Below are 25,494 nucleotides of genomic sequence, written 5' to 3' on the forward strand. Positions count from 1 at the left end.
AAAAAATTGCTCTGGCATTAGTAAATGCAGCAAGGAGACTGCGGCCATATTTCTATGCTCACAAGGTATGCGTCTTAACCGATCTTCCACTTCGGCAAGTTTTGACCAAGCCAGAAGCATCAGGCAGAATCGCCAAATGGGCCATAGAGTTGGGAGAACACTCAATCGAATACCTACCTCGGAAAGCCATCAAGGGACAAGCCTTGGCAGATTTTCTTGCAGAAGCAAAGTTCGATCAAGCAATCCCTGTCATTGCCGAACAGAAAAATTCTACCAATGCCGAACTAGCACAGCCCCTGGAATCCGAAGTAGAGCCACCGGACTGCTGGAGCGGATTCGTAGATGGAGCTTCGAATAAAACGGGAAGTGGAGCTGGTATTTTACTTATCGCTCCCGACGGACACGAGGTAACTTACTCACTTCGGTTCTTATTCCCAACTACTAATAATGAAGCCGAATACGAAGCTCTCCTTGCCGGACTCAAGCTAGCGCAAAGTCTATTTATCAAGTCTCTCAAAATCCATTGTGATTCACAAGTCGTAGTGAATCACATGTTGGGTACAAGTGAAGCCCGTGATGAGAGGATGAGGAAATATTGGGACAAAGCGCAAAGCATTAGCCGAAGTTTCTCTTATTTTCGGATAATCCACATTCCCAGAGCGGAAAACAGCCGAGCAGATATTTTAAGTAAGTTAGCCTCATATCCAAGTTCAAAGGTGGAGGAATTACTACACCGAAGCATTGATGAAGCTGAGGTATATTCAGTAACCAGCTCGCCGAACTGGATGACGCCGATCTTACAGTATCTAGATCAAGGACAACTGCCCGAGGATAAGAGAGAAGCTCGGAAAATCACATGCCGAGCACTTCGGTATGAACTTCATACAGGAGTCCTATACAGAAAGTCCTACCTTCAACCGTTATTGCGATGTGTAGGACCAGAAGAGACGGACTACATCCTTAGAGAAGTCCATGAAGGATCTTGCGGTAGCCACATCGGAGCTAGAGCTTTAGCTAAAAAAGTTCTGAGATGGGGATATTATTGGCCAACTTTGGTACAAGACGCAGTGCAGCTCGTCAAGACATGCATGAAGTGCCAAATCCATGCAAATATCCCAAAGATGCCGCAGACCGATCTATATGCTATGCAAAGCCCTTGGCCTTTTATGCAATGGGGCATAGACATAGTGGGACCACTACCACAAGCTCCTCGGCAAATGAAATTCCTTATCGTTGCCGTGGATTACTTTACAAAGTGGGTAGAAGCTGAACCATTAGCTACGATAACGAGCTCGAAGGCATTGGATTTCGTCTGGAAGAACATAGTGTGCCGATTTGGCTTACCCCACATCCTCATTTCGGATAACGGGACTCAGTTCACCGACAAGACATTCAAGAATTGGTGCCAAGAGCTGAATATTCAACAGCGGTTCACTTCGGTCTCCCACCCACAAGCAAACGGACAAACGGAGGTAACAAACCGTATCTTGGTGAAAGGGTTGAAAGCTCGGTTAGAACAAGCCAAAGGACAATGGGTAGAAAATCTCCCTCAAGTCCTATGGTCCTACCGAACTACACCCAAAGCTTCCAACGGTGAAACTCCGTACAGTCTGGTGTACGGCGCTGAAGCCGTGATTCCGGTTGAGATCGGCGTACCCAGTCCCCGAACTCTAAATTTCTCCTCAGAAATGAATGATGACGGACTGAGAGCCGAACTAGATCTGGCCGAAGAAAGAAGAGAATTGGCCTGCATAAAAGCAGCCAAGTACAAGGAGCAAGTAGCCCGGTATTATAACCAAAGGGTGAAAAAGCTGCAATTTCAAGTGGGAGATCTTGTCTTGAGAAACAACGAAGTAAGCCGAGCAGAAAAGCTGGGCAAGCTCGAACCCACATGGGAAGGTCCATATCGGGTGTCAGAAGTCCTCGGCAAAGGGTCTTACAAATTGACTCACATGTCAGGAGAACAAGTACCCCGAACATGGCACATTTCCAACCTCAAGAAGTTCCATTTGTAAGAGACAGTCCGGTCAGTCCGTCTTGTGTCTAGTTCGGTCCTAGAGGTATGTGTTTTCTTTGTTTTTTTACTCTGTCTATGTGCTTTTTATGTGCGTCTCGTTCGTTTATGTGCGTCTTGCTTGTCTAGGTGTGTTTTGTCTGTCTATGTGCGTGTCGTCTCTTACAAATGTAACTGAGGTATCTTGTTCTTCAAAGGCTGATCCCCTTTTTAGAACATATATAAGCCAACGATTGTGAGTCCAAGCTTCTAAGGAGGATACAAGACCACAATTCAGCTTAAAAAACAAGCAGTTCGTCTGAAACGAACTGCAACAATAAGCCAACGATTGTGAGTCCAAGCTTCTAAGGAGGATACTAGACCACAATTCGGCTTAAGAAACAAGCAGTTCGTCTGAAACGAACTGCAACAAAGGGAAAGTCCGATCCACGCGATAAAACTCGCCGAATTAGGACAAGGGAAAGTCCGATCCACGCGATAAAACTCGCCAAATTAGGACAAGGGAAAGTCCGATCCGAGCGATAAAACTCGCCAAATTAGGACACAAGCTTAGTCCGGTCAAAGAAATTTACTTCATAAGACCAAAGACGAGTCCGGTCAAAGAAGTTTACTTCATAAGACCAAAGACGAGTCCGGTCAAAGAAGTTTATTTCATAAGACCGAGGACTAAGTCCGGTCAAAGAAGTTTACTTCATAAGACCAAAGACGAGTCCGGTCAAAGAAGCTTACTTCATAAAACCGACGACGAGTCCGGTCGAAGAAGTTTACTTCATAAGACCGAGGACGAGCACGATGAAATTTTTTCGCTGAGCTGTAAATACGCAGTGATAGAAGCGAAATGAAGATTTCATTTATTAAAACTTGTTCGGCATACAATTCTGCTGCCCTACGAGAAGGCGTTACGCCATTACAAAGGACTATTCTACTGTCCCTGGTTGCTAAAGTTGAGCCATCTATTCACAAAATCCTCGTGAAGCCGAGTTCGGGCGTTCTCGGCAGCTGAAGAATAAGCAGGTCGACGAGATGCTCTAATCGACCTACCGCCTCTTCCCTGAGCCCGAGAAGCTCTAGCACCTCGGCGGCGAAGAGTCTCTTCACGAAGCATTTGTTGATCTTGCTCACTCATAATCACAGCTCCTCTACGAACTTCAGTCCGTCCTTGTCTTGACGTTTCCGGTTGCTCCTGAGTCCGTTCTCGTCTTGACGTTTCCGGCTGTTCCTGAGTTCGTTGCTGACTTGGAGTAAGGTTTTGAGCAAGTGAATCAGGGGTTTGAGCTGGAGTGTGACCATCTGTTGACGGGAAATGCCTAAGGAATCTCTCGATTGAGGGACGCCGGGAAAGAATGATGTCGTACCGAGAAGCCCAGCGCCGCAATGATTTCACGACTTGTTGGCAAGCCGAGCTCTCCAGCGCATTGTTCCTCCGGAGTACATGATATTCCTCCCACAGTTCGTCAACTCGTTCCTCAACTTCAGAGATGGTCATTCCCCCGCGCCTGCAGATGAAATCCTCATACGCAGTCCTCTCAGCGACGGCGGTATTCAGCTCGGCCTCCAGATCTTTCTTTTCGGACTCTAAGTCCTTATTGTCGGCCTCCAGCTTCACTGAACGAGCCAAGAGTTCGTCATTCTTCACCTGGTCAGCTATGGCTCTTTTCTCAGCTTCGTCTAAAGCCGAAGAGTACAGCCGCTTCCAGTGAAGTACTTCCAGCTCCTTAAGAGTTCAGAATATAGAGCAGCTATGTCAGTTCGGCATTTCAGATTACTGAGCAGGTAGTAAACCACAACAGGAGTAAAAGAGAGTACGAAAGGCTATACTAAGACACAAGAGCAGAAAGAAGAATTTTTTCATTCATAAGAAAAAAATTTTTCTACACAAGGGCTTCAAGGCCGTTTTACAAGAAGGAAGAAACTAAACTAAGAGAAGGGAGACGAAATCATACTCCGCCAGCTTCGTCTCCGCCTTCTCGGTGAGGTTCAGCTTCCTTCTCCTTGTCTGCTTCAGCTTCAGCCTCGGCCTCCCTGCTCTCCCCAGCCTGCTCGGCGCCACCGTAGCCGATCTGCTGCGCCTCCTGCTCGGCCTGCTCATCGCCGGTCTGCCGCTCATGCTGCTCGGTCTCACCCTCTCCATGGAAAATTGGAGCGGGTGAAACTGACCCTATGGAGGCAAAGATAGCCTCCATGTTCTCATCGCGGTCAGCTCGGCAACTACGAACTTGGTCTGCAGAAAGCAGGAACCGAGGACGAAGCAAGCTCCTCAAGCACCGGCAGACTCTGAAGCCGAGCTGCTATCTCTCGGCCGTACAGCGGCAGGATGACTTCGGGACCCTGCTCGGCTTTATCGGTCATCAGTTTCAGCAGATCACCGACAAAGGCTGAAAATTGGTTGCTCAGAAAGAGTTTCTCCGCGAAAGCACGGAGAACCTCTCCTTGGGCAACCACGGCGGCAGCATCCCTCCGTTTCGTCTGCTCTCGCTGGATGACGAGCTGGTTTTTGGCAAACTGAGCTTCATCCTGGGCCGAAATCCTAGCAGCTCTGGCTTTCTCAAAGTTTGCCTCAGCCTGCTCGGCCCGGTGACAAGCAGCCGCCAACTTCCTCTGCATCTCAGCATAGTCGTTGGACGCTTTGGAGAGTTCAACGGCGACGAGCTTGGAGAGCATATCGTTCCTCTGAAAATGGAAAAAGCAAAAAGTCAACAGAGGGGCCACAAAAAATACAGGAAAAAAGCAAGGCCAGAAAATCAAGAAGAGAATTCACCTCGGCGAAGTCCGTGGGCCATAAAAAGGGCTCACAGATATGTTCCGAAGGAGGCGCCAAGACCACGTCTTTCTCTGGCGCTCTCGGGGGCTTCTGGGTCTTCCCCTTCCTACTTGCCGAAGTCGACTCCGGCTTCTTTGGATCCGAAGAGGTCCTTTGCCTCTTCGGATTCTTCTCGACATCAGGCGCCGAGCTGGTAGCCTTCTCTTTCTCCGGCTCCTTAAGCTCGGAGGATTTGCGGCTAATCTTATTCAGCATGTACACTGCCAAAAAGCAAGAAAGCAAGGTTAGTTTTCGCCGCTAAAGCAGTAAAGCATAAAAAAGAAATCCTCACCCTCAGTTTCTTCGTCCGAAGACGAGATATTGAACACGAGGTCGCCCTTGACGAGCTCAGTTTCCGAGTACTGTTTCCTAATCATAGGAATCTTATTGAGCTCGCCCTCGAGCTCGGCCAACGGTTCTAACCGAGGATGAGGAATCACGGACTTCGGCCCTCTCCAGGGAAAGCCCGGAGCCGCTGTCCTATTATAAAAAAAGAAGCGGTTTTGCCATTTCGGCCATTTGGTTTTGCAGAAGGCCCTAAAAGGCTGTAAAGGGATCAGGTAAAACCAAGATCCCTTCCTCTTAAACTGGAAAAAATTAAGGATTGCCCTCAGAGACAGATCCTTATCTAGCCTACGCAGTTCGGCAGCAAAGGCCGATAAGTGCCTCCAAGAATTCGGAGTCACCTGACCTAAAGGGAGTTGAAAGAAATCAAGAAGCTCTACAAAAGGTGGGGGAAGAGGAAAACGAAGCCCACATTCTAAGCAGGCTTCGTAAACGGTGGCATAACCCTCCGGCGGCTCGTTAGCCCTATGATCGTCGTCGGGAACCACCGCCTTCCCCCTGGGAAGAAGATATTTTTCGTATATGGATATCACAGTATCCTTACTCAAGACGCTGTGAAAATACTCTACGGTCTTCTCCCCAGATTCTTTCCGGCTAGAAGACCCCTTACCCCTTTTCCTACCGCTACCTGACTCAGAAGAAGAAGAAGAAGACATAGTTCTTACTCTTCGAAAGTCTGAAGAAATTCTCAAAAAATTCTTGAAAGCGGAAGAAAATTTTTACGCGAAGGAGATAGAGTGCAGAAGAAGCTATAGCAAAAGTGTTCAACTGATGAAGAAAGGACGTATTTATCAGATTCGGAGAAGATTTCAAAATCATCGCACCGTTTCGAATCCCACCTTTTCAGGATTCAACGGCCGGATTTTACTGTCGCATTTAATGCAGTCACGCGCAAGGCACGTCCCCTGACGTCAGCCTCCCCCGTACCTTTATCCAGAATGCCGAAGTGACTCGCTTCGCCGAAGTGATTCACTTCGCTTTTCGGGGGGGGTAGTGATGGGGTACGTACTAAACAAGCCCAATAGCAGTGACGGCCCATCAGCCCAAAGCCCAAGGAAGAGTATCAGTTCGGCATTACCAAAGAGTTCGGCCCCAGCCCACAGCTCGGTAAAAGCCGACCAATCAAGCTCCACTCTCAGATCGGCAAAAGCTACTCGGCAATAGTTCAGCAGTTCGGTCTCAGTATTCGACCGAACTGGAAGATAGTCAACTCATGCAGGATCACATGCAGGATAGTGGACCAAGCACAGAGATAGTGGACTCATGCAGGATCTCATGCAGGATAGTGGACCCATGCAGGATCTCCATGACCTCCACGACATTCACAACCATCATTAGTGGTGATGCAAGCCACGATCTTAGTTCAATGTATAAATAGAACTCAGATCAGATAAAGAAGGGTTAAGTTCTCTAGAGATCAAATATCAAATAGCAAGTCTGTATTGTAAGCTGTAGAAAACAGATCAAGCAATACAACTCTGCCCTCTTTTCTTCCCGTGGACGTAGATTTACCTCAGTAAATCGAACCACGTAAATCTCTGTATCGTGATCTGTATTTTCCTGCATTCATCACCATCAAAAATTCGCCAAACCATCACTTGGTATTGAATATAGTTAAAATCCAAATACATAAGAACAAGAATGAGAAATTGAAATCGAAGAATTTATTAGTGTAACTTTTGTTTGAATGGAATCTGAATAATGATGTGCTTACCCTACATGATTTGTATCTGGACCACAATGTCTCTCTCAACATTACATTGAGCCAAAAACTGGTCCCAAAATTGGATCAAAGATATTCCCTCATAATTAAATTTGGATTGAATTAATTCAGTTAAATAAGTCAATATAAGAAGTAGAACTTTATTAATTTAGATTGATACGAAAGGAGTCTATACTTTTAGTAACAAGTGAAATGCAGTTTATCATGAGATTCAGTTAAAAGGGCATCCAAAAAACTTCAAATCAAATTGGAAGTTTGAATATGTGGTCAATTATAATATGACATAAAAATTCGAATATATCCATATAATGCATATAATTGGATAGGCAATGCACAATTGCATCTATTCATACAATGGTGCAGTAGGTCGAGGGTCGACCAACTTCACTGCTAGTACATGAGAATAAAAAAAATTCCATCAAATTTAACTTGCCAATAATTTCAAATTGCGATAAGCCTATCCCAATTATTCGAAGTTAAAATTTAAATATTATTAATTCTTCGCTACGTCCGATTCTACATATCTTTGATTACAAAAAGATTGTTCACATTTACTTTGTATTACATTTGCATCAAACAGAAACAATATCAAATCTTATAGAATAAAGATGGTTTGTCTAATTTATTGCAACATGACATAAACTATGACCTACGAAAACAACGACAAGATTATCTAACACATTTTATTATGTGATACACCAATTCACAAACATTACCAAATCTTGTTGCATAACAATTGTTTGTCCAATGCAAAAAGAATTATACTCACAAACACAATTAGAAGCTGCTAGAATATTCATCTCCCGTTTCCATGAACACTTCAACAACATCCATCTCTCCGTTTCTCCAACCTTCTTCGAAAAAAACCAATCTTTAACATTAAAATAATCACTTTAGCAGAAAATTTCATCTTTTTCTGCCTGTTTTATGTTTGTGGTGGGAGATTATTCAAATAAAATTTGTTTTCCCCTTATTTTTGAGTCTGTCACACGTTCATATGTGTGCAAAAAATATAGAGAGGCCTTGAATTGGATACGCCAAATCACGCCAACGAGGCATTGATTTGGTTTCAATTTTGCATCTTTATTTAACCCAAGGAAGAGGGGAACACACATCCTTCGTCTAGCTGCTTGCTGCGCCACCGCATTGCCGCCGGCCGGGGAGAGTTGGGCACGCATTGCCGGAGGAGATGGTCGATCTCACCCTTCTGGGCTCCCTTCTGCTTGCCATTTTGGGGGTTTTCCTCTTTTTCCGTAATGGGTTCTTGAAAAAGATTGAGGAGAGTGATGGAGACACCGCCGCCGCCACCGTCGTCGACCAGAGGGAATGCAGATCGAGGGAAGGCGGCGATGACATCATCATTGTGGGTGCCGGAGTTGCCGGCGCCGCCCTTGCTTATACCCTCGGAAAGGTAGCGCCTTTTTACATTGTGTTTTTTTGATTTTATGAAGATGGTCACCAGATTTAGAAATGAATCGGAATGATTTGGAAGTTGTGTCTTTTTTTTGCGTTTGATTTGGACCTGATTTTTGCAATGTTGTTGGCTTGTGTGTTCTTGATTTGGATCAAGGATGGTAGAAGGGTTAGGGTGATTGAGAGAGACTTGACTGAGCCTGACAGGATTGTGGGAGAACTCTTGCAACCAGGTGGATATCTCAAGCTCATTGAGTTAGAACTCCAAGGTATAGTGTGTTCTTGTTTTACTGGGTGTATTCTTCTACTACTGTGATTTGGATTAGGTGTTTGTAGTCGACATTAGTTTTGATGTTTGAGTTAGAACTCCAGGATATAGTGTGTTTGTTCTTGTTTCAGTGGGTGCATTCTTCTTTGATTTGCAAGTGTTAATGTGATTTGGATTAGCTGATTGGAGTTGACATTAGATTTGATGTTTGAGTAAGAACTAAGGTATAATGTGTGTGTGTGTGTGTGTGTTCTTGTTTAAGTGGTTATTCTTCTCCTTTGATTTTGCAAGTGTAGTTGACATTAGATTTGATGTTTGAGTTAGAAATCCAAGATATGTGGTGGTTTGTGTGTGGGGTCTGCTTTGATCTTTTGGGGATACATTTTGCACTGTTATGCTGTCTGTTGGCTGTTGATATTTAGTTTTATAAATGTTAGTTTGATTTGGATGTGTTTCGACTCCAGATTGCGTGGATGAAATCGATGCTCAAAGGGTATTCGGGTATGCTCTGTTCAAGGATGGGAAAGCCACTTGGCTGTCCTACCCTCTGGAGAAGTTTCACTCTGATGTATCTGGACGGAGCTTCCATAACGGACGCTTCATACAGAGGATGCGCGAGAAAGCTGCTTCGCTTCCCAAGTATTTGCCTCTACCTGCTAATTTATCAATAATGAATCAGTCTCTTGTTATGTTTATAATGATCTTCTGTTTGAATCTGTGCCTCTCTTCTTTCATGAGACGGCCGGTTCAATAATGGGGCGAAACAGATTAGATTTGGCGTTACATAGGATCGAGTGTTTGAAGGATTACATGATCAAACACGAGCCTTTAAGTTAATTATCGAATACATCAAGTTTGTGGTGGACTAAACACTAGTTTCTTTGTGTGGCAGTGTTACACTAGAGCAAGGAACTGTGACATCTCTCCTCGAAGAGAAGGGGGCTATAACGGGGGTACAGTACAGAACAAAATCAGGCGAGGAGATGAAAGCTTACGCACCTCTGACAGTTGTCTGCGATGGATGCTTTTCCAACTTGCGACGCTCTCTTTGCACTCCTAAAGTAAGATTCATAAAGAAACATGTTTGCTGTTAAATTCATCAGTTGCTGCAGCTTCTTCGTTGGGCTGAGACTCGTTTTGCTTTGCAGGTGGACGTCCCCTCCTGTTTCGTGGGATTGGTCCTCGAGAAGTGCGACCTCCCCTTTGCGAACCATGGGCATGTCATCTTGGCAGACCCTTCACCCATCTTGTTTTACCCCATCAGTAGCACTGAAATCCGATGCCTGGTCGACGTTCCCGGTGAGAAGGTGCCGTCCATATCGAATGGTGATCTGGCCAAGTATTTGAAGACTGTCATTGCTCCCCAAGTAATTATTTCTCCGGTTGATCTTTGTATAATGCTTGCTTTGGCTTCGTTGCTGATGTTAGACTGTTTTAGGTCCCGCCCGAGCTGCACGGTGCGTTCCTCTCCGCTATCGTGAGAGGGAACATGAGGACAATGCCGAACAGAAGCATGCCTGCCGCTCCTCATCCGACCCCGGGAGCTCTGCTCATGGGGGACGCCTTCAACATGCGCCACCCCTTGACCGGAGGAGGGATGACCGTTGCATTATCTGATATAGTCGTCTTGCGCAACCTCCTTAGGCCGTTGAGAGACCTAAACGACGCGCCCACTCTCTGCAAGTACCTCGAATCTTTCTACACCTTGCGCAAGGTTGTCGGTTCGATCATCACCATCAGCTCTCTATATTTACACGACAGTTTCTTGATTTGGAATTTGTCTGTTTCTCATCTGCAGCCTGTGGCATCGACAATCAACACGTTGGCAGGCGCCCTATACAAGGTCTTTAGTGCCTCGCCCGATCAAGCAAGGAACGAGATGCGCCAGGCGTGCTTCGACTATCTGAGCCTCGGAGGGGTGTTCTCAAGCGGGCCAGTGTCTCTCCTCTCTGGCCTGAACCCACGGCCGCTCAGCCTCGTCTGCCATTTCTTCGCGGTGGCGATATATGGCGTTGGCCGGTTGCTGCTGCCGTTCCCCTCCCCAAAACAGATGTGGATCGGGGCCAGATTGATATCAGTGAGTACACACACGTTATATCCATCACCAAAACTAGTTCCATTTCCACTTGTTTCATCCGTAAACTTGTCATTTTTCTCGGTTTCAGAGTGCGTCGGCGATAATCTTTCCGATCATCAAGGCAGAGGGCGTCCGGCAGATGTTCTTCCCGGCCACCGTTCCGGCCTACTACAGAGCTCCTCCTGCTAAGTAATGGTCATTTGATGTCAAAATTTGTTTGTTGTTTAAGGTGAGTTGTGGTTGAGAAATTTGAAGTTGATTGACTTGTGTAAATACACTCTTTCCTTCTCAGAAGTACTATTTGGTTTCTTTCACAAACGACACAACTCTGTTACTACTATTTTGGGTTTGGATCTTACGACGCCGTTTTGATGATGAAAACACTACAATTAGCAATGCTTCTAAACATGATTAGCAAAGTTAAACTCACGCCAAATAACTAATTTATGGTTACAAATTTCAATCCCAGTTCCATCTCCATCGATTGATTCACCATTCAACAATCGTAAATCGGAATCAGGAATTCCTTTAACGGTTAATCTAATGATCAAATTCACCGCTATTCCTAATGACTACTCCAACATTTCACCATTACTAACACTGTGAATCAAATCAAACTAAGAGACCATATTGACTTACCTTATTGCCGGCCGTTTTAATCAGAAGTTATATTGATTACATATATTATGATCTTTAATTATTTTATTAATTTTATTCCCATCTTTCTAGTTTATATCAAATTTTCCAGTCCGTTTCGGCAACTATTAGAAACCTAAAATTCAAGTGAATACATCATGTCACGGCTCAATCCTTGAAATGAAATCCAAATGATAAAATTTACATTGATATATAATTGATTATTTAAAAAGACTGAAATATAATTTTGAATACATTTACTATATTTCATACCTCAAATTAAAATTTTTTGATGAGATTTTTAAAACAAGATTTATTTTTTTGATATAGTATAAGTTTAATGAAGACAAGAAAAAAAAATAGAGGGATAAAAAAGAGATGAGAGAGAAGTACAGTTAAAACGGTTTGCCAACATCATTCCGATCCGCTTGACTCTCCCTCACTTTCTCTTTCTCTTCGTGCAATTTGCAAATCTCATTCTTTTCCCTTTCCTCCCAATTTTGCTCCCCACACAAAGCTAGCTATCTCATGTATGATTGAATTGAATTTTGTTATGAAGATTGGATGCATGCTTGGATCTTAAACAAGGAGAGAGATGAACGTTGGTGGTCTGTTGGCTTCTGTCGGTGTGAATAGTGTTGTGTGTTTGGGCGTTTTCTCTTTGTATTCTGTGCTAAGAAAGCAGCCACACTTTGCGACTGTCTACTTTGGGCACAAGCTTGCTCGAGCCCGATCCAAGCGCCATGACCCCTTTTGGCTTGCGAGGCTCGTCCCCTCCGCCAGCTGGGTCGTCAAGGCGTGGAGCGCCACCGAGGACGAGCTCTACGCCGCTGGGGGTGTCGACGCCGTCGTCTTTCTGCGTGCCGTAGTCTTCAGGTGATGAAATTGTGTTGTCGTTCGGTTTGATGGATTAGATGAAATTGAGTTTTATAAATATTGTTCGGTTGGATGGATATGGCCTCGTCTTCAGGTGAATAAAAAGTATTGTCTTATATGGTGGTGTTCGGTGTGACGGATTACATGAAATTATTGAGTTTTATGAATATTGTCTGATTACAATATTTGATCTTAGGACTATGTTACAAGTCCTTGACTCGGCAAGAGTTTTAAGAACGGGAAGAAAAATGAGCTAGAAAAGTTAGTAGAGTGCGAGTCTCACCTTTACACACTCATATTTTTGTAGTGGAAAGTGAGCTGAATGATTTACTAGAATATGTGGGGCCCGGAGGAAATGTGAAATAGGAGTTTTAATTACGGATTTCTGTTTATGGTAAATTGAGACTTTATTTCGTGGACAGAGGGGGAGAGAGTGTAATAAATTGTTTGTGTTTTTTGTATATAAATATGTATAACTATTTCAATTTATTTTTATCTGTGCAGTATCAAATTGTTTACTGTTTCTTCAGTCATATGCTTGGTATTTGTTCTCCCTCTTAATTATTTTGGAAAAGAAATGAAGCACAAGGAAATCAGAGAAGAGCTTTTGACTGTCTTTACCATTGGGAATGTCAAAAGAGGATCAGAATGGTATGGTAAACTTTAGTATTAATATTTGTTGTGATTTTCACATATCAATTGTCCGCATAAAAAATGCGAAGTAAAAGCGATCAATTTAAATACCTAATGAGTAACTCTTCCCATCCGTAGTTGGTTTGGGATGAAACCTAGGGTTTTGTTGATCACTTTTCACGTATCAGATATGCTTCAATGAATGTGGTTGCGTAAAATCTAACACCGAATTTCTCTCTTTTACAGGTTAGGGTTCCATTGTTTTGCATTACATATCATAACTATATGTGCATGTTTCTTCCTTTACTCTGTAAGTAATTTCTTATTCCTTTTTTGGGCTTTTGGTTCTTGTAAACTAAATCTTCCATCTCACTCAAGATGTCCACCTTTTTTTCATATCTAGACTAAAATTTGTCTATTTTCTCTCCTCGCAATAATATTTTTCTCTCTATTCAGTACGGCCAACAATTCCACCACCTAAATCTCATGATATTCAAGAAATTAGTCATCTTGACCTATATTTGTCCATGAATCCTTGTTCAGGAATTCAAGCACATCATGAAGATGAGGCTGAACCACATCAATTCACCTCTTCACTGTGCTAGTCAGTTTACAGTAGTTGTCCGAGCAATCCCATGGATAGACCAAGAATCTTACAGTGATACTCTAACCAGATTCTTCACAGATTTCTATTCAACAAGCTATCTATCTCATCAAATGGTTTATGAGAAGAGTGCAATCCAGAAATTGATGGTGATACTGATCCAATATTAGTTGTACATATTTATTTATCCTATCTAATGGTTTATGTTTGTGTTTCATGTTATATGGTTAGAGTGATGCTGAGAGGATGTACAAGATACTGAAAAGCGTACACATGGAGAGACGATATGTGAAACGACTACTGAGATGTGGGTTTTGTGGAGGCAATAATAATGCTTCAGAAGAAATGAAGGAACTTTCTGATGAGTCTAAAAGTATTACCAAAGAGGAAACTTTCCTTGATGATTCAGATGTAAGAAAAGATTCATTTTATTAATTTATATATGCGCTTTCGTAAATATCATGATAAATGCACCATAGAAGATATGTATGACAATAAAACACAACTTAGTAGGCAAGACAGTTCGTATCCAACCATTAGGTCGAGGATTAAAAGATAAGGGGTTTCTACCAACACTAATTGAGTAACTAGGAGTACTTTTTAGGTTAAGTGAGTTACTTGCTAAATGCAAAACGTTACTAGTATTATTTGATAGATGTATTTATGTACTAGTTTAAATAAAGACTTGACATGCTCTAAACTTATAGGTCACTTGCATTGAATTCAACGGTTTGCAAATATTGCAAATTTGTGATATTATTGATTCAATGCAAGTGATTTATGGATTTGGTGCAACTGACTTAGAAGTTTAGTGCAAGGTTTAAATGATCCTACGTTTGTGAATTTTACAATTCACGGACTAAATTTATAAGTCACTTGCACTGAATTTAGTGCAAGTGACTTATAGATTATGTGCAAATGACTTATAAGTTTCGTGCAAGAATTTCCACAGTTCTCACGTCTTGTGTACATGTAGGAGTGTGGAGCTGCGCTTGTTTTCTTCAGGACTCGATATGCTGCATTGGTTGCTTCGGAGGCTCTTCAAACGCAGAATCCGATGGCATGGGTAACAAATGCAGCTCCTGAACCACGCGACATGTTTTGGGCTAATCTCTGTGTTTCCTACCAAAGCCTTTGGATCCGAAAGATCATAGTTGTTTTCGCCTCCTTCTTCTTCGTCACTTTCTTCCTCGTTCCCGTCGTCTTTACACAATCTCTTGTCCATCTTGATAAACTAACCAAGTTCCTACCATTCTTGGAGAAAGCTGTAGGGAGGTAAATACTCCCTCTAAGCTTCTCTATTTTTCACACTCTTGTTTGTTGTGGATCTCAATCATTTGACTTACTTCATCTTTATATATGCATCATATTCTTGTTTGAACCTATCTATAGATTGCACTATTCTTTTGCAGGGTGGTATTGGAACAACTGGTGACTGGATATCTACCTAGTGTTATACTAACACTCTTTCTATACATGGTTCCGCCGGTTATGTACGTGTTCTCGACGTTGGAGGGAGTGATATCGCGCAGCGAGAGGAAGAGAAGCGCATGCATCAAGGTTGTATACTTCGTCATATGGAATGTCTTCTTCGCCAATATCTTGACCGAGGCCGCCATCGACCACTATCAGATCTCCATTCTCAAGCTGGGAGACTACAAAAACATACCCGCTTTGCTCGCCAAAGCCGTCCCCTCAACGGTACTCATCTTTATTTATCATTACAACCTTCGAGCCATGAAAATGTTGATTTATTTCTTGTCATATTTTAGGCTCGAAAAATATCATCATATCAATATCTTCGAGGGGGTGTGATCAATTGCTAAGTTGCTAACTCTACTAACTCATCAACACAGTGTATTAAAAATGTCAACATATAATTTTGTTGACATTTCAATGTATTGTGTTGACATTTAATTGTCATCGTATTGACATTTTTGATACACTACGTTGATAAGTTAGCAGAGTTAGCAACTTAAAAATTAGCAATATAGCGCACCCCTATCTTCGAGATAATAAAACAAAACTACTTAAAAACATTAAAGCTCGATTTGTTCGTTTTCTTAGGCGACCTTCTTCATGACGTACTGTCTAACGTCGGGGTGGGCGAGCTTAGCATGCGAGCTGATTCAGGTGGCCCCTATTCTCACCAATGTGGTCAGTCGATACATTCTCAAAAACAGCAGCGACTCCTCCACCCCGACCCCCTTTTCATTCCCTTACCACACAGAAGTTCCTCGAGTTCTCCTGTTTGGTCTGCTTGGCATCACATGCAGCACCTTGGCCCCGCTCATCCTGCCATTCGTGCTCGTCTACTTTGTTCTCGCCTTCCTCGTCTACCGCAACCAGATACTGAATGTGTACGTTATGAAGTACGACAGTGGCGGTCAGTACTGGCCGATTGTTCACAACACAGCCATATTCTCCCTCGTGCTGATGCAGGTCATAGCTCTTGGTGTGTTTGGGATCAAAGACGCACCGGGGCCTTCCACTTTCACTTTCCCTCTCATCGTTCTCACTCTCCTCTTTAACCAGTTCTGCAGGCAGAGGTTTCTTCCCGTCTTCTTTCGAACTCCGGCTAAGGTAATTAATCACTGCACGTCTTATGATTTTTTTTCAATTTTTCTCGGTTTTAGTAAAAAAAAAAAGGTGGCGAACCGCCAGTTATGGTTCCAAAATTTTAAAACCAGAACCGGACCAATAGAACTGGCCAGTTCCGGTTACATTCAAAAACCGGAACCAATGGTCTGGCTCTGGGCTGAACCGGTGGTTCGGGTTGTACTAAGCATCTATTGATAGTGTCATTGTAAAAACATCATTTCCCCCCCTAAAACTACCAACCTTAATGCATAGAGAAACTGAATTTTCGTGGTTTTGTAATTGCGTCCCTGCTGGGAATCGAACTCAGGACCACGAAAATGTTCTTTATAAATTAAGTGCATGTATAACTTTTTTACATTGAATGAAGTTTTTTTATATGCTATTTATTCTTATTGAAAAGGTTTTTTCAAAATGGTCAATTTCCTAGTTAAAAGTAGTGTTTTACCCTTATTTCAACTTTTTCGTGGCTGTGAATTGTAAGCAAAATGCAATTAATTTAGTTTTGCATATTGTAATGATTTAGAAAATGGTTATATTTTTGGCCTACATATATTGTTTATAACTTGACTCATGACTAAAAAGTTATGTAATCTTTAATTATAACCAAAATATGATCAATTCATGGCTAAGAATCTTTATGAAGTATTAGTCGATATTTGATTAGTTAACTCTTTTTTTTAAATGCAGAGTGTTATTGAAATGGACCGTGTAGATGAGCAAAGTGGGCAAATGGAAGATATCCACCAAAGTTTGCTAACAGCTTATTCTCAGTACAAATCCCAGAGTGGGAGATGGGGTAGTAGAAAGTTAGGGATGATTAGTAGGTCTAATTCTGCACATGATACAGCTGAGATGGGAGGTATTTCTCATGCTTGATCATCCACAATTTTCCGTTGGTAAATCTGTCGGTGGGAAATTTTCCGTCGGTAAACTCATTGGTAAATCGCGTGTTTTTTTTTGTAGTGCATGTTTCCATTTGAAAGGAAATCCACATGTAGATTAATAATTGCACTAATGGGCACATTTTGTGATTGATTGATATAGAGAAATGTACCATTTCGATCGAATTTAGGGTTTTTTTGTTTGGATTGAAGTTTTGATCGATTTCATTATAAAAGGATCGATGCATGTGTTGTTTTCATTTTCAATATTCAAAAAAGTCTCAAACCATACAAACAGTGATTGACTGATTGGGCAAAGTTCCAACAACCAACGTATGATCCAACAAAATGAAAGTCTAACGCACTGTTTGTGTCGTTTGAAACTTTCTCACTACAACAATTTTATCTTATAAGGACATAAAATTAGAATAACGGTTGTAATAATCAAAATGGAGGTTGCGAAGAAAAGCATCCTTATGTTAAGGACCTAAATTTTCGAAATTTACATACAAATTACCCAAAAATATTAACAATAAAATAATTATAGTGCGTGCCTAAGGCCCTAAGCACGAGGCCGACACACGATAAACTGAAAGATACCACTGAAATTCCAGATAATTAAGTAACAAAAATTCTCATTTTATAGATTCTCCATGATTTTGTGGGTGGGTCAGATCAGATAAACTATTTATAATTCCAAGTATCAAGGTTAAGACAAAAGAATAATGCCCAAATTAGGGTCATCTTCTTCTTTTTGGAAACAGAATAATCATAAGTAGTAACATTTCTTTTAACCTTAAATAATCACAGTTTTTTCTGCAAAATTCTATGCCATGCAGCCTCTAATTTTGTCCTTAAACGACAACAATTCTCAGAGAATATTCTCATAATCCTAGTGAGTGTCAAAATCATCAATTAAATTGCTGACTGTAATTATTAATTGAATATTAAAAAATCACAAGGGCTTTCAAATTTGTCGTAATTTGGAAGATAAATCCATTTTGTCATCAATAATATATTATGGAATTTGACAGAATGTCGCCTTCTGAATAAAGCCAATCTTTAAAAGAAATTGGTTTTATTCTCGAGGCTTTATCTGAGGTGCTGCTTCTTGTTGGACGATATTCCTCACAACTTTACAGAAACTAAGGGAATTCAATAATTTATTTATAAAATTGCTTTATGTCATTGATTGATAATTAAAATAATTTTGTAGTACCATCTTGTTGTCCATTTTATTTTATTCCGTGGCTGCTAATAACGTGCTTTTTAGAGTTGAATGGGTACTATTTTATTTCATGACAAGATCAATTACTTGCATTACTTTCATTCAAAATTAGTAATACTATAATAACAAGATTACTTGCATTACTTTCTTTCCGGATTAATAATGCTATTGTCTTCTATATTCAAAAGCTAGCAATCAAAATACTCCACTAGATCAACATAAGATAGGATATAACTATTTTTTATCCCGACCACCCCTGGATCCGCTGCTCATTTTTAACAAAAAGAATACTTAGCAAAAAGGTAACATAAAATTGACATTAATAAGTTAGGGTTTAAATTTTAAGAACATACATGTATAGCATTGACCTTAACAAGTTAGGGTTTAGAATTGGTGCTTACCAAAATTGACACAATTCACACTTCGATCTTAAATCATTTAAATTAATTATGTTATGAGGTTGCATAAAATATGATTACCTTGTATGGTAGTAGAAAATTGCTAATTAGTTATTAGTCTATAATGATATCGATATTGAAATAGAAATATAAAACCTAGCGTCAGATTAAAGTTGTGTGGTTTAAATGAGGCCCATGTAGTTAGAATATGATTGGCAGCCTAGTTATTACCTAGGACAAAATTTATTTATGTTTATAAAAGTAGATGACAAGGGTACCATTTATATAACGAATTAACTACTATAAATTGATAAATGATGCGGAAATAAGTGGCGGATCTAAAACATAACTTATTTTTTTTTAAATTTTAATGGGTGAAAATGATTTGCAGCATGAGATACCCGAAGTGGTAGGACGAAGAGTGTTTGGCTCTAGCGGGAGGTAAATTAATTTGTAATTTTACCACGTTAAGTATTTTTTTAATCCCAAATCGACTTCGTTTGATGTCTTCTTTTTCTTAAAAGTTAAAACAAATACCAACAAGGATTGGGAATGCGTTCATGACATTTTCTGCCGACTCAAAGCGACATAAGGTCATGCAAGCCACCCTCCTACTGATCTTGCGGGGCGGCGCACCCTTTAGCCCGCCCTAAATATAAATTAAATTAACTAGAAATAGAAATAGAAATAGAAATACCTTGCAAGTAGTTAATTAGAGACAAAGCGCGCCATAGTTGCATGCTCTTTGTCTACATGTATATGGTGTTACGTTGATGGCTCTAAATTCTTGTCATCTAAATCAGATCTAATTATTTTTGAGTAAATAATAATGTGAACAAGTGATTATTTTGCGATTTTTTTGAAAGTATTACCACCATTTTATGTACATATTAAAAATTTCAACGACATCATTTAAGGTGGTCAATCAATCACTCCCCTCGTCCCATAGAAATAGTTCATATTTCCTTTTTCGTATGTCCCATAGAAATAGTCCATATCCATTTATGACAATCTTTTTCCTTTTTCTCTTTTACTTTATCATTTATTAGTCCTACCATCCACTATATAATTTCAACTATTTTTCCCCATCTCTTACTTTACTAAATTAAGCATTAAAACTCGTGTAAATCATAGAGGGCCTATTTCTATGGGACGGAGGGAGTATTCTATATGTCCTTTTTTCCGCATCCACGTCAGCGTGCAGCCCCCAGTTCTATTTATGTGGTAATGCAAATGCTATTTTTGCAAAAATATAAAATAAAAGTAGTCGTGTTAAAGTCATGTAACAGACCCTTGTGCAACAATTTGGGTTAAAATGTCTTCTGATTGTAACAAACCTTGACCATAGCTTACCTAACAAATTTAATTCATGACAACCTGTATCATCACACACAGCTTTTTAATCAAATTGATTGCAATCAAACACAATCAATATCCACGAAAAAAATTTGTCTATTAAATTTATGTATGGGATGAGTACGAAGTTGATTTGACGAACTTGGTTAAACATTTATGTTAATTGATACATTGCTACATAAATCATTGAGTGCTTTCTGATCAGTCCCCCGACCCCTTAATTTCTAGAATGAGAGAAATTAAGTTTAAAGGTTAATGCAAGATTAACCTTTAAAATTTATAAAGGGCACACTGCCAGTAAATTTAATAAATTTTGGCCAAATTTTGATTCTAAAATCAGCTGGAAAAATCATGAATTTCAACATTTTTTCAAATTTTCCACATAAAAAATCAGTTGTAAAAATCAAATGTCTAAATGGGGTGATATTTTATCTAATGTGATGTCCAAAAAGTTCAACAAGGATTATGTGAATTGTATTATTTTTCTAAATAAACTTAGAAAATAACTCAATCATGTCATCACTTTGAACCGTGTGCACCAAATCAACAACATATTATAAAAAGAAACCAAAATATTTGTTATGAGAAAATGTTAAAATTCATGATCTGTACATCTAATTTTTAAAGTTACGGGATATGCCAGAATTTGACCGAAATTCATGATATTTTTCATGGCAATTTGTCCTATTACAAAAAAAAAATCGAAAATAGTAAGACGTGGTCAAAACATGTGACTGGGGAGAGATGAACCCTAATTAGTTAACTATGTCGGTTGGAATGAAGGAGGAAAACGTGACACATGCATGAAATATGAGTCAATTTTAATCATATCAAGTCTAGAAATCCCAGTTTTACATTAATAAAACACAAAAGAATCAACTCTCTCTTTCTCTCTCTCTCTCACACACACACACAAAAAATAGAGATTGAGTTGTTTGGAACGCCCGTGTTGAACTTCGAGGTGGGTCGATAAATGATTTAAAAACTCAATTATCACAAAAAGAAATAAAGTTTCACTAACATTCTTGCTCGGTGATTTTCAATTTGTGTCTTAGTGATATATATTCCTCTCTCCTTTTAAATTTTATTGGTGAGATAATTAGATAGTGATTCCAAACTCCATGAATATGCATCAAAATGTGAGAAGTACTATAATTAGGGTTCGGGATGGTGGGTAGTGATAAAATGCAAACTCATATATTAGACAAACTTCAAACTATGATCTGGACCGTTAAAAAATATCAACAGATGACGAAATAGTAGCAACAGAAAATGTCAACACAATATCAACCGTTGTCATTGTGTTGACATTTTCTATTGCAACTATTTTGTCATCTGTTGACATTTTCTAACGGTACAGATCATAGTTTGGAGTTTGTATAATATTTAGAATTTGCATTTGATTATCCTGGATATATAAGTTCGTAGTCATAAATATTGTAATCAATCAATTAAGTCGAGTCTATGGAAGCGATAACCTAAGCAAACATCTCGAAAAAAAAAGTCACATAAAGAGTACCATATACAATGTACAAATATCCAAATCAAGAACGACCATTGATTATGTTCCATGGTACCTCATTTTGTCCACAAATCCACTGATTCATTTCTCCCCAATCCACACTCTCTCCTCCAAAAACACTCCCATTCACCAAATCATCATATAAGAACTCCAGCCCTTGCAAATTCTCATACACTCCGCCGCTCGCCTCGGCTGGGGCCAGCCCGAAATGAGGCGGAGGCGGAACCGTGGCCAGGAGAGGGGTTTGGTCGGAACTAGTGATCAATTGATCGATTGGATCACCGTACATTGGTTGGATTAGGGCTTGATCATCGACGGCCGGATATCGAGGATGATCGTTGTCGGGTGCGAGCCCTGGGCTAATCGGGTCTTGGCTCGAAAACCTACCCCCGAGCTTCATCAGAAGCCTTCTGATGGAGGCGTGGTTGTTGAACCGCGCCTCCTCGCCCGAGGAGTAGGGTATGGGTTGAAGAGTCGGCAGTGGAAGAGGCTGAGGCGGTGGCCCGGTTTGGAAGCATGGGCCACCGCCTGAACCCTTGGCCGCGGTTTGTTTGCCCCGGCCGCTCTTCTCTTTCCGCTGCTTTCCTAGAAGCTTCTTCTTTAACCTCGTGTTCCAGTAGTTCTTGATGTCGTTGTCAGTTCTCCCCGGCAGCTGGGCTGCAATTATTGACCACCTGTCCATGAAATCCACCTTTAAGCAGACACACAGAAGCAAGTAGAGGCTAAAAAAATAATTTTTATTCGTACAATATCGTCGAATTTTGGATATTTTGTTTGAATCGTTGTGCAAAATCCAGATGAATAATAGGAAAATTAAAGTCTTGAAATTTCAAACTTAAAATTAAGAATAAATATAGCCCTTACCAAAACAGATTTCTATGTCCCCTTAAAAAAGTTGTGTATATATGTTTTTTTATTTTTTATTTTGACCTAGCTAGGTAATACCTAAATTTCCAAAATGTAACAAATATTTCTCTACATAAAAACTAGGGTTCTCACAAATCAAACACAAAGAGGGCTATCATCCATCAATTCAGATTTAACTGAAATAAATATTGTCAGTGAAGAAAGTGACCTGCTTCCGATGCTAATATAGAGGCTACATATGATGTTGTCTTCTTCTTCGGAGAAGCCACCGTGTTTGATGTTGGGGCGGAGGTAGTTGAGCCATCTGAGACGACAACTCTTGCCACATCTCTTTAGGCCTATTTTTCCGATTAATCAACATATATTGATGATCAGAGAAAAAGAGGGTTTTCTCAAGTTGTAGAAATTAAAAGGAAAAGAAAATGTGTATATATACCAATTTTTTGAGGGAGGGCAATCCAATTACCGCCGGTGCCATGGCGGTGGATGTAGGATTTGAGCTTGGCGTCTTCTTCCGGCGACCACGGCCCTTTCTTCACGTTTGCTTTGTCGCAGCATGGAGCTCTTCCCATTTTTTTTCTCTTTCTCTGGCTAATTTATGGTTCAATTATTGTTGAATTAATGTGGGTGAAAAAATTAGTTTGTGTGTGTGAGAGAGAGGGGGTGGGGTGGAAAAAAGGCCAAAGACATGTTACATGGAGAGGACATATATAATTGAAATCAATGACAAAAAAGGGGTGTTGGAATATAAAATGAAATATGGCAACAATGTTGAGAGGTTTTTCTTCTTGTCTTCCTCTGGATAGAATCATTATGACATCAATTTGCCAATCTTTCTGAAAATTACACATTCGTTTCGGGTTCGAATATGGAAATGGGTCGGGTTGTCTCATTCCTATTTTAGATATTTATCCATACATAACTATCTAGCATATACTCCAATTACATGTCGTAAATTTTGACGGCTTGATTGGATTGCAAAAAATAAGAAGGAATTAATGTGATTTTTAAAAATAAGAAGGAATAAATGTGGGTGAAAAATTAGTGGATTGTGGATCTCGGTTTTAACGTACTCCATTAGTTTTACAAATAAATATTGTGAGGTTTACTTATAAAAATAAAATAAGTCAAATGACAGTAGACATACTAAAATGACAAAATGAGACTGTAATTAACTACGAATGGGAATGGGTATTATACGTGTTGTAGTGTAGTTTTAATGAACTTACATTATTAATGTTCTACTCCAAAGTCCAAACATTAATGGTGTGTGTGTGTGTGTAAAGTAAGGCAGCCAGTGATAGTTCTTTAGTACATACCTCATTAAAAGTAATATGGGGAAAAAATGAGATTGTACACCGCAAATGTTGTAAACCTAACAATTTTGTATAAAAATCCTTATTATATAATTAAAAAAATTATGGACGAAAGTACGTAGCTAGTATAATTTCACCCTCTCATCACGTCAAAGTACTCTATTATATTTCAATAGTGGTCATAATCAAACTAGCTGTAATAAAATGATTTATTTGTTCAATTAAATTCATGTTTTGTTTAAGTGGCATTATTTTAATAGTTATGAGAAGCCTATATAATTTTAGAAATCTGTAATAATGAGAATTGACACTCCCTTGTTACCCATTATATATAGGATTATAGATGCATATTTTCTACCTGACTAATTTTCCAAAGTTGGTTCTAGTTGGTTGATTGAGACTATATATTAAATGGGATTGACGATTGGTCTGTTAAATGAGAATGAAATGCAAATTCGTACCACCTCAATCATTTCTTGCTTTTTACATTGCTTAGAATATAGAGGGAACATCATTTTTGGTCCACGAACTTTGTCAAAGTATCATTTTAGGTCTGTGAACTTTGAAAATATCATTTTAGGTCCGTGAACTTTGAGTTAGTATCATTTGAGGTACTTTTTACTATTTCCAAGTTTTTTTGGACGAAAATACCCTCAATACCTTAAAGTGTATATATTTTTAATAAATTTATCATATACTCATATATTTTTATAAATATCTTTACAATATATTTTGATAAATTTTCTAAATATAATTTGACCTTAAATATTATCACTTAATTTTGTGACATGCAAGAAAAGATCTTTATTCAATTTTTTATTATTAAAGAAAAGTTCTTTATTCAATTTTTAAAAAAATTATTATAAAAAATTGAAGAAGCAATTTTACTTGCATGTCACAAAATTAAGTGATAATATTTAAGGTCAAATTATATTTAGAAAATTTGTCAAAAATATATTGTAAAGATATTTATAAAAAATTATGAGTATATGATAAATTTATTAAAAATATATACACTTTAAGGTATTGAGGGTATTTTCGTCCAAAAAAAATTGGAAATAGTAAAAAGTACCTCAAATGATACTAACTCAAAGTTCTCGGGCCTAAAATGATATTTTCAAAGTTCACGGACGTAAAATGATACTTTTGCAAAGTTCGTGGACCAAAAATGATGTTCCCTCTAGAATATATGGGTAATTACAAAATGAGTCATTATTCATTTCGAAAATTCGACCTCAACTTAAGCTTTGCAAATTAATGTCATGTTAAAATGCATAATTGCATATACTATCCATTCCACGACTAAGACCAATCATACAGTACTATTAGATCTTAAAATGAGTGGATAAGATTAAAGCTCACGGATTTCAATAAATAATAGATAAAATATCAACAAAAGGTAAAATAGTCAATCTGCTATAACATAAAAAATTTCATGGTTTTTTATATCAACATAGTATATTACAAATATCGACATAGTGACATTAGAATCTCAATATAAGTACCTGAAAATATCAATACAGTTTTATTAATATTGTAACTGTATTATGTTGAAATTGTTTGATATATTTATTGATATAAATCTATTTATCATATATACGAAAATTAAAATAAAAATTATAAAATTTCTTTATCCAATCATTGTCGAAATATATGCAATTGAGATCACATTAGAATCCATATGAAAATTACCTTTAATTTGATATATTTTTTACGAAAAAAATAATTTAAATCGAGAGAGCTACGTAACTTTGAAGATGATTTTGAGGAGAGAGAAAGTGATTAATTTTAACTACGAATTGACATTAATATCTTTTAAATTTATTTAATTATTTTTTTAATTTAAAATATAATCCACTTAGCATAATTTTAACCACTAGATCTCGTAATATAATGGCTAATATTTGGTCTTAATTTGAGATTGCTAATTAGTTAG

General features: G+C 39.2%; 3 protein-coding genes across 3 annotated transcripts; 2 read left to right on the forward strand and 1 right to left on the reverse strand.

Moving 5' to 3' along the window:
• The first annotated feature begins 7,609 nt into the window (after window positions 1–7,609).
• LOC121762523 (squalene monooxygenase SE1-like) lies at window positions 7,610–10,958 on the forward strand. The gene is made up of 8 exons (XM_042158423.1): window positions 7,610–8,293; window positions 8,453–8,564; window positions 9,028–9,202; window positions 9,456–9,624; window positions 9,712–9,930; window positions 10,002–10,277; window positions 10,362–10,640; window positions 10,729–10,958. Exons 1-8 carry the CDS (start codon window positions 8,072–8,074, stop codon window positions 10,831–10,833), a joined length of 1,557 nt encoding a protein of 518 aa, XP_042014357.1. The 5' UTR covers window positions 7,610–8,071; the 3' UTR covers window positions 10,834–10,958.
• Window positions 10,959–11,871: 913 nt separating this feature from the next.
• Window positions 11,872–16,866, forward strand: LOC121762265 (CSC1-like protein RXW8). Its single transcript, XM_042158082.1, has 9 exons — window positions 11,872–12,152; window positions 12,657–12,803; window positions 13,032–13,095; window positions 13,329–13,538; window positions 13,621–13,800; window positions 14,366–14,664; window positions 14,802–15,090; window positions 15,457–15,972; window positions 16,678–16,866. The coding sequence occupies exons 1-9, from the start codon at window positions 11,872–11,874 to the stop codon at window positions 16,864–16,866; spliced, it is 2,175 nt and encodes a 724-aa protein (XP_042014016.1).
• Window positions 16,867–21,344: 4,478 nt separating this feature from the next.
• LOC121761351 (transcription factor MYB34-like) lies at window positions 21,345–22,922 on the reverse strand. Its single transcript, XM_042157008.1, has 3 exons — window positions 22,679–22,922; window positions 22,451–22,580; window positions 21,345–22,049 (listed from the first exon to the last, which is right to left on the reverse strand). Exons 1-3 carry the CDS (start codon window positions 22,812–22,814, stop codon window positions 21,398–21,400), a joined length of 918 nt encoding a protein of 305 aa, XP_042012942.1. The 5' UTR covers window positions 22,815–22,922; the 3' UTR covers window positions 21,345–21,397.
• Window positions 22,923–25,494: the final 2,572 nt, after the last annotated feature.

The sequence above is a fragment of the Salvia splendens genome, chromosome 13, assembly GCF_004379255.2.
Source record: "Salvia splendens isolate huo1 chromosome 13, SspV2, whole genome shotgun sequence".
NCBI classification, from domain to species: domain Eukaryota; kingdom Viridiplantae; phylum Streptophyta; class Magnoliopsida; order Lamiales; family Lamiaceae; genus Salvia; species Salvia splendens.

Excerpts from the sequence above, each read along its gene's own strand:
- LOC121762523 (XM_042158423.1), top strand. The coding sequence starts at position 8,072 with ATGGTCGATCTCACCCTTCTGGGCTCCCTTCTGCTTGCCATTTTGGGG. Across the intron at positions 8,565-9,027 it reads CATTGAGTTAGAACTCCAAG|ATTGCGTGGATGAAATCGAT; the intron begins GTATAGTGTGTT and ends TTTCGACTCCAG. Across the intron at positions 9,203-9,455 it reads AAAGCTGCTTCGCTTCCCAA|TGTTACACTAGAGCAAGGAA; the intron begins GTATTTGCCTCT and ends TTTGTGTGGCAG.
- LOC121762265 (XM_042158082.1), top strand. The coding sequence starts at position 11,872 with ATGAACGTTGGTGGTCTGTTGGCTTCTGTCGGTGTGAATAGTGTTGTG. Across the intron at positions 13,096-13,328 it reads CATGTTTCTTCCTTTACTCT|GAATTCAAGCACATCATGAA; the intron begins GTAAGTAATTTC and ends ATCCTTGTTCAG. Across the intron at positions 15,973-16,677 it reads TCTTTCGAACTCCGGCTAAG|AGTGTTATTGAAATGGACCG; the intron begins GTAATTAATCAC and ends TTTTAAATGCAG.
- LOC121761351 (XM_042157008.1), bottom strand. The coding sequence starts at position 22,814 with ATGGGAAGAGCTCCATGCTGCGACAAAGCAAACGTGAAGAAAGGGCCG. Across the intron at positions 22,581-22,678 it reads TGCCCTCCCTCAAAAAATTG|GCCTAAAGAGATGTGGCAAG; the intron begins GTATATATACAC and ends TCGGAAAAATAG. Across the intron at positions 22,050-22,450 it reads TATATTAGCATCGGAAGCAG|GTGGTCAATAATTGCAGCCC; the intron begins GTCACTTTCTTC and ends TTTCATGGACAG.